General features: G+C 40.8%; 3 protein-coding genes across 5 annotated transcripts in view; 1 reads left to right on the forward strand and 2 right to left on the reverse strand.

Annotated features, from left to right (window-relative positions):
* Positions 1–3,504, reverse strand: part of ST13 (ST13 Hsp70 interacting protein) — a 31,984-nt gene extending 28,480 nt beyond the window's left edge. The window contains exon 1 of the mRNA XM_004484166.5: positions 3,166–3,504. Coding sequence (XP_004484223.1) covers positions 3,166–3,275 — 110 coding nt within the window. The 5' untranslated portion in view covers positions 3,276–3,504. The remainder of the gene's footprint in view (positions 1–3,165) is intronic.
* The window catches only part of XPNPEP3 (X-prolyl aminopeptidase 3), a 109,433-nt gene continuing 97,757 nt past the window's right edge, over positions 3,481–15,156 (forward strand). The window contains exon 1 of one of the 3 annotated variants that reach the window (XM_004484162.3): positions 3,481–3,610. In XM_004484162.3, the coding sequence (XP_004484219.2) occupies positions 3,583–3,610 (28 nt within the window). In that variant the 5' untranslated portion in view covers positions 3,481–3,582. Of the gene's footprint in view, positions 3,611–3,753; positions 3,954–15,156 lie in introns of those variants that run through there. The other 2 variants (XM_004484160.3, XM_071218718.1) reach the window with 2 other exon arrangements.
* On the reverse strand, positions 10,162–11,218 carry DNAJB7 (DnaJ heat shock protein family (Hsp40) member B7). Its single transcript, XM_004484159.3, has one exon. It carries the CDS (start codon positions 11,162–11,164, stop codon positions 10,226–10,228), a length of 939 nt encoding a protein of 312 aa, XP_004484216.2. The 5' UTR covers positions 11,165–11,218; the 3' UTR covers positions 10,162–10,225.

A 15,156-nucleotide genomic window follows, 5' to 3' on the forward strand; every position in this document is an offset into this window, starting at 1 on the left:
TGGGCGACTCTCCTTGCACATGGGGCTCTCCTATGCAGGGGACACCCCTGCATGGCACGGCACTCCTTGTGTGCATCAGCACTGCACATGGGCCAGCTCCACACGGGTGAAAGAGGCCCGGGTTTGAATCGCTGACCTCCCATGTGGTAGGCAGACACCCTATCCATGGGGCCAAGTCCACTTCCCAATACAGACTTTTATGCTACATAATCAAGCAGGGCTGGTGCAGACACACATTCCTAAAATGGGATCACGCTGGACTTCAAAATTCTCTTAATATGCTCAAGCTGCTTTGTACTATCACTTATTTATGCACACATACCAAAAAAAAAACCTGGGTGCGATATAGTCTAAATTCTCTGAGGGTAGAAATGCACGCTGTTCCCACCACTTCAAGTATTTACTGAAAAGTCATGGCTCGGCATTGTGCTGGGGAGTAGAATACAAATATAGTTCTTTGATCTAAAATATATTATCATTTAAAATCACAAAGTAGAGAAGGCTGTTAAATGGGAGAAGATAGTGAAAGTCAAAGCTTTTCCATCCAGAAACAGAAAAATTAAAACATTCCAAAATACGTTTGTTGAAAAGCAAATAGTCTCCTTAGATTCCCACTGACTGCTGGATCAAAAAATTTGTCCTCATGTTCCTCTTTGTCCAATTTAAAGGTCATTAACTAATAAATTCTCACATCAAATGAAAATTTAAGCTATGAACAATGGCATCAATTCTGGCAAATAAGCAAAATGGAATGGTCTTCAACCTCTAAGCTGTGACTAATTTAGTTTGGAGATGAGAACTCCGAAACGATTTTTTAAAAAGATTTATTTATTTAATTCCCCCCTTGCGGTTTGTTCCTTTCTTTACCGTCTCTCCTCTGTGTCCACTTGCTGCGCAGTTTTTCTGTATCTGCTTGTCTCCCTTTGTCACATCATCTTGCTGTGCCAGCTCTCCACAGTGCACGGGCTAGCTTGCCTTCACAAGGAGGCCCTGGGACGCGAACCTAGGGCCTCCCATATGGTAGACAGGAGCCCAACTAATTGAGCCACAGCTGCTTCCCAGAAATGATTTCAATTCAAGAAATCCTACTAGTAAGACTGGGCCTACAAATATTCCTGACCTAGACATCTCCACAGTGAACCCAATCTGTTATAATCCTGGACTGCTTTAAGAAGCCTGATATGAAGGCAAAGGAAGGAAATGATACCATCTCAAGCAAAGGCCTTAGTAACTAGTCTTATCCTGGTTTAAAATAGAACAAAATACAGAGATGGCAAAAGCTTTTGTTAATATCTCAAAGTTTAGAATTAAGCCCCACAAATATGCATAAAGATGCTCCACCTCAGAATTAAATGCAGGATGTTGCAGGACAAATATAAATGGAACCAGAAAAAAAACCTAGAATTATCTCTAAGAAACATTAAAATACTACACGGCTACCTTTTGAAATAGTCTGACATTTTCCAGAGCTTAAATTGGAATTTTCTACATAGTCATAATCACTCCAGCACAAGTTAAATTGTTCTTAAACTCCTTTTTACTTTCTTTTCACACTCTTCCTCTCTAATAGAAATAGAACAAAACATTGTATCCACTCAGTATAATGTTCACCCTTGATGCCAGCTATTTCTTCCTGTGGCAGATGTCCCTTTACTTGGAATTTTAGGACCTTTCCTCTGGTAAGCAGAAGAGAATACAAATGTCTTAACCAAGTGAGCCTCCTGGATGGGACTGCCAAACTACTGAATAGAGGAAAGTGATTAAAATCTAGGCTTCAATTCCTAGTCTTGCAGTTTATCCCCCAAAACAACCTAAGAGAAAACCAGTCATATCGCCAGCAAGAGCCAAGGTCACATAATTCTGAATCTAAAAAATTTCAGAATCTGGTAAAATTTAATATTCCTAACAGCAACTTGTGGGGTTTTTTGCTGAGACCCAAAATAGAATTCTTGTTGATTGTTAATAGTAAAGAGTAACTAGTTAACTTCAAGTGTTTTCAGAATTTTACATACATAACTAGCTGAAATCTTACAGTAGCAAGAAAATTGGTGTGAAAAAGACCGAGAAACTCTTTAAAAATATATTTTGTTCAGCACATACAATGTTGAGAGATATTAACTTAAGTCTCTTCCTTGGAACGAGCTTGTTGACAGAAATACTCTTTCAAATATTTGGCAATCACGGTTTCATCTTTCCTTATAAAAATATTACTAAAATTACCAAATCAACGCCAAGGGCAATACCTCTTAGAATTCACAACGTTTTGCAGGGTCGCTATTTATCACCTTTAAACGCAATTAGCTAGTAATCTCTTTCCTATTCCCCGCCAGTATCAATTTTTTTGTTGTTCTTGTTCTCTTGGGGGAAGATTTTCCCTTTCGCCCTTTCTATTCCGTGCTCCTCCAACATGTAGAAAGCTTATTTCTATTATATAGTAAAAATAAAAATGAATTTTTGTTATCCATAACCCTAAATAGACTGTACTTAGCTGTTTGCCAGCACCTGGCACAGTGCCTGTTCAACTAATTCCGGGCACGTAGTGAGGTACTCACGAGTTAAAAATAACAAGAATAGATCTTGAAAGCATTGTGGTCCTTGAAAAATCACTTAAATCTCTCCGTGTTTGGAGAGATAGCACTGCCACTAATGGAAGTGTAACAAGTGTGTCGCCAAAATAATTCTACGCAGTTAGGACCGCGGTAAATTTAAGAACAATCTAATCAAATGTGGTTATTATGACGACGAGAAAATAGTCTATTAGATGATAAATTACTAACGTTTATAAAACCCTTTAAAGGGAAGGTGCGTAAAGAGCCACTACGTGTCAATGCGACCTAACCAGGACATCAGAGATGAGAAAACATTCCACGCGAAAGACTTGCAGTTCTCATCCTTCTCCCCTCACGACAGTGTCCAAGTCCCCGCAGCTGTCTGTATTTACATTTCCACAAAGTACACCCCTCCTTCCCCGCTCCTCTAGGCTCCCGATCCTCCATTAGTCCTTCGAAGTCGCCTCTCTCCCAGTCAGGGAGCAAGTCACAAAGGGGCCGCGACCCCGCTCGTCCTCGCCGCCGCGCTGCCCTCGCCTCAACCCGCGCCAGCCGCGGCCGGCCTCCCTCTTCCTACTGCCTACCACCGCCAACGGTCCTGAGGCCCGGGTCTCACCTCTCCACCCATTCCCTCAGGAAGCGCATTTCCTCGGTGTGCAGAACGCTCGGATCCTGCTTACACATTTTCACGAAGGCCCGAAGCTCGCTCACTTTGCGGGGATCCATAGTTTGCAAGCGGAGGGAGACGAAGGGCGCGGCTGAGAAAGCTGCGGTCCGAATCCAGGCCGGGCAGCAGCTCGGCGTGACCGCGCAGAAGGGGGCGGCTGCCGCGAGGCCGAACTTCCCTGGCCGCTAGCTCCGCCCACCCAACGGTCTCGTGACCCCGGGTCCTGGGCCTCCTCAGGCCCATCCCGGCCACCTCTGCTCCTGCGCACTGGCAAGAACCTTCTAGAAGTATGGCTGTTCGTGCCGTTGCCTGCTTCTTAACGCACGCGTTCTTATAGTCTTAGCTCGGCACCAATTAACTGGATGGATGAAACGCCTACACGGGCGCTTTCAAGGTAACGGAAGATCTCAGCCCCTCCAAAGAGCCATTTAGAATCGGGCATTCTGTAAGTGTGTGCACTAAGTAGAGCATGACGCAGCTATATCCACCGGCCCCAGCGGCGGTCACAGCCCTGGCGTGACGTCAGCATTCTGAGCCGCCGCGGGAGGAAAGCCCGGCCGTAGGCGGCCGGTTGGGGAGGGGCGGCTGGCCCTGTTTCCTGGCGACGCCGACCTGCGGGCGGCAGCCTACCCCGCCGTTTTCTTTCCATTCCTGACCCGTGAGCGAGGCCATCATGCCTTGGCTGCTGTCAGCCCCCAAGCTGGTTCCCGCTTTAGCCAGCGCCCGCCGCCTCTCAGGTTAGACTCTATTCCCACGGTGTTCCCCTGGGGCTTGCTCTTTGAGAAGCCTGAGGCACCCCAGAGGGATCCCAGTTCGTCTCTGGGGAACTTCGGCGCACCTTTCGTACTGCTGCGTGCTTTGCTCCCAGAAGCTCTGGATTTCTTCTATACCTGCTGCTCTTGGAAAAGGGTGGGCCCTGTGTTCTATCGTTAAGGTATTCTAGGAAGCTGAAATGACTACAGCGAGAAAAATGTGCGCCATCCCTCAAAGTTTCTCGGACTCAGGAGCTGTGTCAATTACCACACTTCCTTAGGTGTCAAAGTGTCTCGCATCAAATAGCTCTTTTTCTGTTAGGTCAGTCTAAAATCCTATTTTCGTGGTTTCAAAAAGTTGACTTGAGAACCGGCTCCAACATAAACACATACACACAAACATGTTTAATAATACACTTTGAGCACTTCCTCTCAGAATAGGTAGCGTTTTAAAATTCTACCTGGGCTTTTTGTTTTTTAAAACCCTGTTTGTAAAGGCAAGATAAGGGAACCCAGGAAGAAGGGGAACTTCTTTTTTAGGGTGTACTCTGGCGAGCAATGAATTTGATGAACATCGAGCTTGATCGTGATAACTCCTTTGCCTACCAGGCGTATCTGCCATTGCATCATATTTCAAGTTTTTGAGCCGATTTGTGAATAATGTGTAAATCAGGGTATATTTGACATCAAAGCTGTGTCATGTTTCTTACATTGATATGCTTGACTTCTTTGAAAATGGGTTAATTATATCAACTTACCTGTCCAATATACAGAACTTGCTCTTCGGAGTTCTAATAGTAAAGCTATAGAAAGGTGTCATTCTGCAAGGGAGCAAATGAAAAGATAGATGGGCAATTGATCAGTCTTAATCACAGAGGCCACCACTTTTGATTATGAGTTGGAACCATCTTTGTGGCGTTTTCTGGGTTTGTTGAGATTGATAGGATCTAGTTTTGGACTAGGATCGGGTTTATACACTCCAAGACCTTTGAAAAATGCTCATTATGCTTCAGTTTTCCTCAATGAAATGAGTAGATTTAACAACCTGTTATATTAGCATCCTAAAATACATAATGGCTTTTTAGCTGAATGAATGAATAATCTACTTGGATCTTTATAACTCCAGTAATAAGTCCCAGTAATTAGGACTGATATCCCCATTTTAAGTATAAGGAAATGAATCTAACACAGGATCAGAAAGTACAAGTTGGAAATTTTAGTTATTTGATTGCTCTCTATACTCCTTTTTCTTTTATGCCACTAGATCTCACCCTGGCTTAGTAAACTCCTTTTGGAATTTACTGTTAATTGTGTGGGCCAGAAAAAATTTAACTTTTAAGTTATAGTCCTTGTGAATGAATCTCCACTTCCCTGGAGTGACTCACATGAGCATGATAAGCAACAAATAAATGACAGTATAGCAAAATGCTCTAATGGAGTCTTGGCCTTTAACATGTGAGTTCAGGAAAGCAAGTAATAGGTTGTAAATATACTGTTATTCTTGAGTTTAGTTAAGTTTTACAATCTGAAATTTTCACTGATTGAGGTACTCATAACTAGGCCTTTGAATGTCTGTGGTGTTCTTGGTTTCCTCTCTCTGGAAAGACTCTGGCTACACAGAGTATTGAATATCATAAAGAACTTTCTCATCTGTGAAAGCCATGCATTCCTGAAGTGAAAATATTTTGACTGGGTAAAGATTAAGAGCAAAATTTCATTAATCATTATTTGCATCTATTAGCACCATCTAATTATTTGAGAGGTAGCAAAAAAAGCATCTCAAAGGGAAATGTGTCTGGCAGTAATTTGGCAAAATGTTTTTGACCGTGGGGCCCTTTTTCTGAAGTGAGTTTTGAACTGGTATCCCTTGTAACACATTTTGGAAAAAAACTGAGCTAGAGAGTAAGGAGTGTAGGAAGAGGCGATAGAAAATCAAGTTGGCTGGGAAGTAGACTTGGCTCAACAGACAGAGCGTCCGCCTACCACATGGGAGGTCCACAATTCAAACCCAGGACCTCAACCCGTGTGGATCTGGCTCATGTGCAGTGCTGATGCATGCAAGGAGTGCTGTGCCACGCAGGGGTATCCCCCACATAGGGGAGCCCCATGCGCAAGAAGTGTACTCCTAAGGAGAGCCGCCCAGGGCAAAAAAAACCCCAGCCTGCTCAGGAATGGCACTGCACACACGGAAGGCTGATACAGCAAGATGACACAACAGAAATAGACAACAGATTCCCGGGCCGCTGACAAGAATGGAAGTGGACACAGAGGAACACGCAGCGAATGGACACAGGAGAGGGTAGACAACTGGGGGAGGGGGAGAATGGGAGAGAAATAAATTTTAAAAATAATTCTTAAAAAAAAAAGGAAGAATCAAGTTGGGGAGAAAGCTGGTGACTGACTTAAGAGAGGCCTTGTATGTGATGTTAAGAAACAATGTGGGGAAGCGGACTTGGCCCAATGGATAGGGCATCCGCCTACCATATGGGAGGTACACGGTTCAAACCCCGGGCCTCTCTGACCCGTGTGGAGCTGGCCCACGCGCAGTGCTGATGCAATGCAAGGAGTGCCCTGCCACACAGGTGTGTCCCCCGTGTAGTGGAGCCCCACGCACAAGGAGTGCGCCCCATAAGGAGAGCAGCCCAGTGCAAAAGAAAGTGCAGCCTGCCCAAGAATGGTGCCGCACACATGGAGTGCTGACACAACAAGATGACAACAAAAAGAAACAGATTCCTGGTGCTGCTGATAAGGATAGAAGCCATCACAGAAGAACACACAGCTAATGGACACAGAGAGCAGACAACTGGAGGGGGTAGGGGAGAGAAATAAATAAAATCTTAAAAAAAAACAATGGGCATGGGGAGCAGATGTAACTTAGTGGTTGAGCACCTGCTTCCCATTTGCAAGGTCCTGGGTTCAATCCCCAGAACCTCCTAAAAAAAAAAAAAAGGAAACAATGGGCTTTTTACCCCTAGATAGGGGGAAACCATTGAAGAATTTTAAGTTTATTGAATAGGGTGGTGAACTCTAAATCATCTTATCTGTGATAAGAGCGGAGAAATGAAGTAGGAGAGCATGTCAATTGCAGTTTTTAATTTTCAGAGACATTGGTTTTTTGTTTTTGGAAAACTGTAATTTTTTCAACTTTAAATAATACCATATACCTGACGACAGATAAACTCTACTAAATGTCTTTTTTAAGATTTATTTTTTTATTTTTTATTTTTTATTTCTCCCCCTTCCCTCCCCCCCACAGTTGTCTGCTCTCTGTGTCCGTTTGCTGTGTGTTCTTCTGTGACCCCTTCTATCCTTATCAGCAGCACCGGGAATCTGTGTCTCTCTCTTTTTTTTTAAGATTTATTTATTTATTTATTTATTTAACTACTCTCCCCCCATTGTCTGTTCTCTGTGTCGATTCGCTGCGTGTTCTTTGTCCTCTTCTATTGTTGTCAGCGGCACAGGAATCTGTGTTTTTGTTGCGTCATCTTGTGTCAGCTCTCCATGTGTGCGGCGCCATTCTTGGGCAGGCTACACTTTGTTTTACATTGAGCAGCTCTCCTTACGGGGTGCACTTCTTGTGCGTGGGGTTCCCCTATGCAGGGGACACCCCTGCGTGTCATGGCACTCCTTGCTCACATCAGCACTGTGCATGGGCCAGCTGCATACGGATCAAGGAGGCCTGGGGTTTGAACCATGGACTTCCCATGTGGTTGGTGGACGCCCTATCCATTGGACCAGGTCCACTTCCCTAAATGTCATTTTACGTAAGTCATATTTAAAATACCTAAGCTAAATGATTTTATTTTACAAAAATAAGTTTTTGTTTTTGTTTTTGTTTTTGAGGTACTGGGACCAGGGATTGAACTTGGGACCTCACTTGTGGGAAAATAGCTCTCAAGCACTGAAACACATTAGCTCCCCAAAAATAAACTTTAAATGCTGCTTGCCCCCAGTCTCTCCTATAGAATAAATGTCCTCCCTACCCACTAAAAAACAAAAACTCAACGCTTTATTTTACATAGCAGTTATTAAAAAAGTAGATGTTATCATTTTTTTCTGACTTCCAAATTTGTTGCAAGGAAATAGAACTGGACCATATTTTACCAGAGGTTATTGAGTTTTAGTGCTGCTAGATTATTCCCTAATACTTTTCATATACAATAAAATTTACAGTAATTACATTTCTAAGAGATAAAAGATTTAAATAATATGATCAGTAGGTCTTTTTACTAAAAAGGAAGAATTCAGGGACAGGGAACATGCAGGATGCAAATCAATGCAGGAAATTCTTTTCAGTCCATGTTTAATAAATTCAGGTATCTCAAATATAGTGTGTCCAGAACTTAACACCTGCAAGCCTATCTCAGTTAAAACTACATTCTTCCAGTTGCTAAAGCCAAGAACCTTGTCGCCCTTGACTCCTCTCTTTATCATAGCCAACATCCAGTCTGCCAGAAAATCCTGTTGGTCCTACCTTGAGAATATATCCAGAATTGGAAGACTTTTTGCCACCCACCTTCCACTACCCTGGACAAAGCTCCTGTAATGTCTTGCCTGGATTGTGGCAATAGCCTCATGATCTCCATGCTTCTACCCTTGCTTTGAGTCTGTTTTCACCAACAGCAGCCAGAGTAATACTGTTTAAATATAAGTCAGATTATGTCACTCCTTTGCTCAAAACTTCCATTGGCTTCCTACCTCATTTACAATAACAGTCAAAATCTATACTGCAATCTAGTAGTGTCTGCATAATCTGAACTCCTGTTACTTTTTTGGCTTCATCTACTCGTTCTCCTTAGTCTGCCATACTGATATCCTCAGTGTTCCTCATTCGTACTTTGTGTAGCCTTCCTTAGGGACATGGTACTTGCTGTTCTCACTGCCTACACTTCTCTTCCTCTAGATACCCACATCACTAAATCTTTCACTTCTTTTAGATCTGTACTCAAATAGAACTATCCCTTTCCTAGATATCTTAGCTAAAATTTCACCCCTCCCATACCGAAACTTCACTCCCCTGCTTTATTTTTCCCTCAACATCAGGCTATATTTTGCTTAATACTCATGTTTATTTTTGTGTCCAGTTTGTAAGCTCTGAGAGGGCTAAGATTTTTGCTGATTTGTTCATTACTGTATACAAAGCATCTAGAACACTACCTAGCAAATTAGTAGGTACTCAAAAATACTATTTGTTGAATGAATGAAAGAATAAAATTAAGAGGTTGAGAAGCAATATATTTTGAAAATGAAATAATTACAGGAAGCTAAGAAGTAATTGTGTTGAAACCAAAATAAATCAGTTTACAGTAAATAAGTATATGCAGACATTTAGCTGAAACCACTTGCTCAATATCTGATGTATGTGTAACTCATCTGTTTTTCTCCCAACATGACCCTTTAAGTATAATGGCTGAAGGTGTTTTGGGGTAACGTATTTATATCTCCTGTGTACATACTCAAAATAAAAATTGAAAATTTCCTATCTCGAGTGATTCACTGATGGTCAATCACATATGATATTAGCCAGATTGCTCTGAAGAATCCAGGTTATATCTGGATATTTTTAATTTAAGAAAAAAATACTTCGTACTTCAATTTTTAATTTATAGTGTCTTTAACTCGTATTGAATGCTCTGCCTCCATTGGAAAAAAGCCATTTCATGAATAATTACGTAGTCTGAACCATTGTGTCTTAGTACATTTTTACCTCCTAATGCTATCAGTACTTCAGATGTTTGCATAGTGGTTTAATTATAAAAGGAATGAAATAGATCATAAACTCTACTAAAGAAAATTTCCATAATATGCAAACAGGGAGTGCAGGTGGCTTGAGCCATTGGGTGCCTCTCTCCCACATGGGAGGTTCCAGGTTTGGTTCCCAGTGCCTTTTAAAAAAAGAAGACAAGCACACAACAAATGAACATACACAGCAGACAGCAAGCACAAACAATGGGGGAGGGAGAAATAAAAATAAATTTAAAAAATATATATATATGCAAATATTTAGTACAAACACAAAAACAAAGGTAAAAAGCCTTTGCTGTTTTCCAAATTCTTAACATCACCATCACCACAAACCACTCTTTCTTATATACGTAATCCAAACAACTGTCCAAATTCTACAATCCTGCTAAAAATGTTAAAAATATAGTATTAGTATAGTATTAAACAAATGATACCTACAAAACTGTGATTAACCAAAACACACAGAGTTGTGTTCAAATGTTATATGAACATGATGTGTCTGAAGAGTCAATTTAGCGGTTCCTTTTGGTTGACTTCTTCTTATGTACCTCTTTGTGCTTTTTTTTTCTCTTACCACCTTCTTTGAATCCTGCTGAGAAAATGGAGGGATCCCAGTTGCTGGTGACCCAGGGTATACCTTGTTCATCATTATCTACAAAAGTATACTGAGGTACATGTGTAGGGCTGTAGGAATTTGGGGAATAATTGTTGAATGATTGTCTTCTCCAGCTGCATTCTTCTGCAAAGCCATCTTCATCTGCTACACCATTTATTAAGAAGGATTTCAACTCTCCATTGTCTTCAGCTTCTTCACTTTCTTGATTATTCTCAGTAATTCTCTTTGTATTGTTATCTCTGTCATCAACTCTTTTACCTGAAGTAGTAACAGATATGTAATTGCCTATTCCACTATCATCAAATACCATAGAAGAGAATGAACTAAGGCCCTCATTTCCCAGTGGACCACATGATGTATATGCTGTATCATATGAAGAAAATCTGTTCTCAAAAGGTGGATATTCACTGAAGGTAGAGAAAAATGATCCTGCACCTCTGCTTTTGCTTCCATAGGGACAACTTGGGCTATTTAAAAGGTCCTCAAGTGAGTCTTCAACAAAGCCAAACCAAAATGGGTCCCATTCACCAAAAATTTCTTTAAAGATATCATCTGGCTTACGGAATGTGAAGCCAAACTCAAAAGGATCGTCAAAATGTCTTCCATCTCCACCCTTTAATCCTTCTTTGCCATATTTATCATAAATATCCCGTTTTTCATCATTTGATAGTACCTCATATGCCTCAGCTACTTCTTTGAATCTTCTCTCTGCTTCTTCTTTGTTTTCTGGATTTTTATCAGGGTGCCATTTAAGGGCTACTTTACGATAAGCCTTTTTAATGTCCTCAGGTGTAGCATATCTCTGCACTCCTAGAAGTTCATAATAATCTACCATGTTTTAGCAGATCATTGAAAAGGGGTTTTCTAGGAAGTGAGGACTGGTTTCCTCTCAGCTCAGGCTCTGCTGGTGACTGCAGCTAGGCACTTTTACATTGAAGACAATGTTACTACCTTGAGCCACTGCTAGGAGATGTGAGGATACTGATTATGTGGCAAGCAGAGTTACAAGCTTATGTCAGGGCTTCATTATGGTGTCATTCTGGGATCTAGATAGGGACTGGACCTTCTAATGGAGCTACTCCAGAGTCACACCAGACTATCCTGTATTCTCTCAACTATTCCCTGGTATTTCCCTGAACTGTTTCTCAGACAGTGCCTCATAAAACAATGGGACCTGTTGCTATGGCCACAGTATGCCTCTTGCAACACATGACCTCAGGTTACTAGCCTCGATTGCTTACTTCCTAGTTCTTCCATGATTTCATTTAGAAAAATGTGAACTATGGGGAAAAAAAGTTTTCAGACAGTTAATGTACTTGTATATTTTATTCAAGAGTCCTGCAGTTCATTAGGAGATAAAAACAAGTAATGCAATTATAAAAAGGGTTATGATGTGGGAAGAGCTGGACATTGAGCAGTCATGTGAGAAATAACCTAACCTAGACTTTTAGGGAGTCAGAGAAAGTTTCCTGGAGGAAGTATGCTAATATGTAAGCTTTCTGCATGTCTTCAGTAAGTCATTTAAGATGATAGTATCTTTATCCACTTAAAAGTTGACCACTGAACAATAATATGGCTGTAGATTTTGAAAATTGTATATTTATGCATTCAATATTTAATGACTGAATTCCTACTTTGTGCCAGACACAGTTTTAGACACTAGTGATGATAGTATTGAACAAAATAAACAAGAAGACAATTTTCGTTGTTTATAAGTTATATATTCTATCTGAGGAAAGCAAATAATAAGTAAACAAAATAGTTTGGAATAATGTATTTGCTTCAAAAAAGTAAAAGGGAGTAATGTGATAGGGACGGGGTCTACTTTAGATTGGTTTCAGAAGTCCTCTCTGAGGAGGTGACATTAGAGCTGAGACCTAAATGACTAAGTCAGCCATGTAATAATTCAGTATAGTAGGTAGTAGCTCATACCCATGTGTGGTCATTTAAAAATTCAGGTCCTCAATCAACATGAGCCACTAATTCAAGGGCTCAGTGGCCTCATATGGTTAGTTGTACCATATTGGACCACATTGTACATATTGTACATTCCCACCATCGCTGAAAATTATGTCAGTCACACTGATCTGAGAGAATTGTCCTAAGTAGTAGGAGATGAAATGGGGTGGATGGATGCAAAATGATGTAGGGCCTTGTGAGATATGAGTTTAGCATTTGATATTTTGAATGGCTTTAATGAGGTATAATTGACACACAATAAACTGCGCATATTTAAAGTGTAAAATTTGGTAAGTTTTGACACATGTATACCCCATGAGAGCATCATCACAATCAAGATAATAAACATTCATCACCCCACACTCCTCTCTCCAGTTTCCTCCTGCCCATTTGTGCAGTAGGCCAGTGCTCAACCCCTGAGCCACATCGGCTCCCTCCTACTGCCCTTTGTAATCCCTCCCTTCTACCCCACTCCCTTCTCATCCCAAAGCTAGCACCAATCTGCTTTCTGTTACTCTAGATTAGTTTTCATTTTCTAGAGCAGAGTCTGTAGGGAATAATCTGTTTTTGCCTCTCTTCTGACTTTTGGTGGTGGCTTACATGCAATCCTTGGTATTCTCTGCCTTAGTCACATGGTGTTCCCCCCTCTCTCTGTATCCAGATTTTCTCTTATAAGGACACCAGTCATAGTGGATTAAGCACCCATCCAACTCCAGTATGACTTCGTATTACCTTGCCCAATTCCATCTCTAAAGACACCCTATTTCCAAATAAGTTCATGTTCTGAGGTACTAGTTATTAGGACCTCAGTGTATCTTTTGGAGGAGACACAATTCAAACCACAACAACACACCAGCTGTCAAGAGGGATATTGTGGAATTCTTAAAACTCAGTTACCTTCAGTTCTCCACAGTATATGTGCTTACATGTACACATAGAAGAATGTATAATGCACACTAATTATATTTGCAAGCCATGAGAGTAATAATAATAATACTGAACACTATTTGAATACCTGGTATGGATATGACCCAGGGCCAAGTAATTTACATGCAGTTTCTCATTTAATTGGTATAGCATTTGAGGAAAATAAATATTTTATGCCCATAAGAAAACAGATTCTGAGAGAGAATAATTTGTCTGAGGTTGTACTGTTTGATTCCAAATTGAGTCTGTCTGATTGATCCCAAATTCTGCTCTCTTATTCTACCACTTTCTTGGACTAGGATGTAAGAGTCCTAGGTGGTAGACATTCTGCAGACATGTGTTGAGAACCTTTAATACAGAGAGGAGTTAGAAAATAGAAAATGCTGCCCTCAAGGAACTCATAATTGAAAAAAAAAAATTCAGTCAGTGGAGTATAAAAGTATAACACAAGGACTAGACTGCTGCAATTATTCCCCCTTCCTTGACCCCTTTCTTCTAGCTGCTATACCCTTTTCTCTGATCCCTTTCAAAACAAAACTCAAAACTGTTGCCTCTACTTAGTTTCTGTGCTTCCTTACATCTGCACACACTTTCCTCTGCACACTTCAATATGGCCTCTATTTTTTGTTCTCTACTAAAGCTATTCTTACGGTCTCCAATGACTTCCATAAAGCCACACCCAGTGGCTGTCCTTTTAACCTCATACTTAACCTCATTCTTGACACCTTAACTTCCTGGATATAGTCTTCTATTCTTCTTATAGTTTTCTTCCTTTCTTCTTTGCTAGCTTTACCTCTTCACCCTAAAATGTTCTACTACCTGGACTTTATCTCTGCAGTCTCCCTAAATAATATCCAATCACAGAGCACTGACTATACAATGCCTCTCTTATTTGTTCCAAAAAGGAAAAATAGAGCTACATCCTACATTTTGTGAGTTTTGTTTAAGACAAGCATTTGCTTACAGATTAAAAAAAAATCTGGGGTGGTTCTGCCAAACTTCTCATTTTAATCCTTTTCTTCATACTTCTCCATACCAGTTATTCTACCAACATGTTCCTGTACCTGGACAGCACACCATCATCTCTTCCATGTGCCTTCTCTTTACTTTCAACACAAATGTCGAGGGTCAAATAACTAAAAAATTAAGTAGGCCAAAGGCTGTTATGCTTTCAGGAAGATCACCACTGTGGGTGAAAAAAGTAAGGACTCTGATATTTGGGTGGATAAGGGGGAGTTTTGTCCTGCCCAAGTAGATTAAGAAAGAAAAAATGTTTTCACCCCATCTTGCTAAACCAGTGTTTCTCAAAAGTTTTGCTCTCAGGATCACTTTACATTCTTAAGGATTATTGAGGCCGTTGTGGTCTTGAACCAGAACTGACCTCAATATAGAGACAGACTTTTTTTTTTTTTTTTAATGCAGCTTTTCAAACTGTGGTTTGTAATCTTTTGTCGGTCATTGTAGTAGTTTCCTGAGAGTGCTGTAATAAATTACTACAAACTTGCCAGCTTAAAGCTGCCGTAGTTCTGAAGGCCACAAGTCCATAATCGGTGTCAGCAGGACAGCACTCCCTCCAAAAACTCTAGGAAATAATCCATTCTTTGCCTCGTTCAGCTTCTAGTGACTGTAGGTGTTCCTTCACTTGTTGCCTTTTCACTCCAATCTCTGCTTCCATGGTCACATTGCCTGCTCCTCTTCTGTCTGCCTCAAATCTCCCTCTGCCTTTCTCCTATAAGGACACTTGTGTTGAATTTAGGGCCCAAAAAAATAATCCAGTATGATTTCCTCATCTCAAGATCTTGAAATACTCCTGCAAAGACCTTTTTTCCAAATAAGGTCACATTTACAGTTTCCAAAGATTAGGCTGTGGACATATATTTTGGGGGCTACCATTCAACCCACCACAGTCATAAAATCATTTTAGTGCATTGAGACAGGCCT

This window comes from Dasypus novemcinctus, chromosome 12 (genome assembly GCF_030445035.2).
Source record: "Dasypus novemcinctus isolate mDasNov1 chromosome 12, mDasNov1.1.hap2, whole genome shotgun sequence".
In the NCBI taxonomy this organism is placed as follows: Eukaryota; Metazoa; Chordata; class Mammalia; order Cingulata; family Dasypodidae; genus Dasypus; species Dasypus novemcinctus.

Bases quoted from the DNA above. Each gene is read 5' to 3' on its own strand.
- DNAJB7 (XM_004484159.3), bottom strand. From the start codon at position 11,164: ATGGTAGATTATTATGAACTTCTAGGAGTGCAGAGATATGCTACACCT.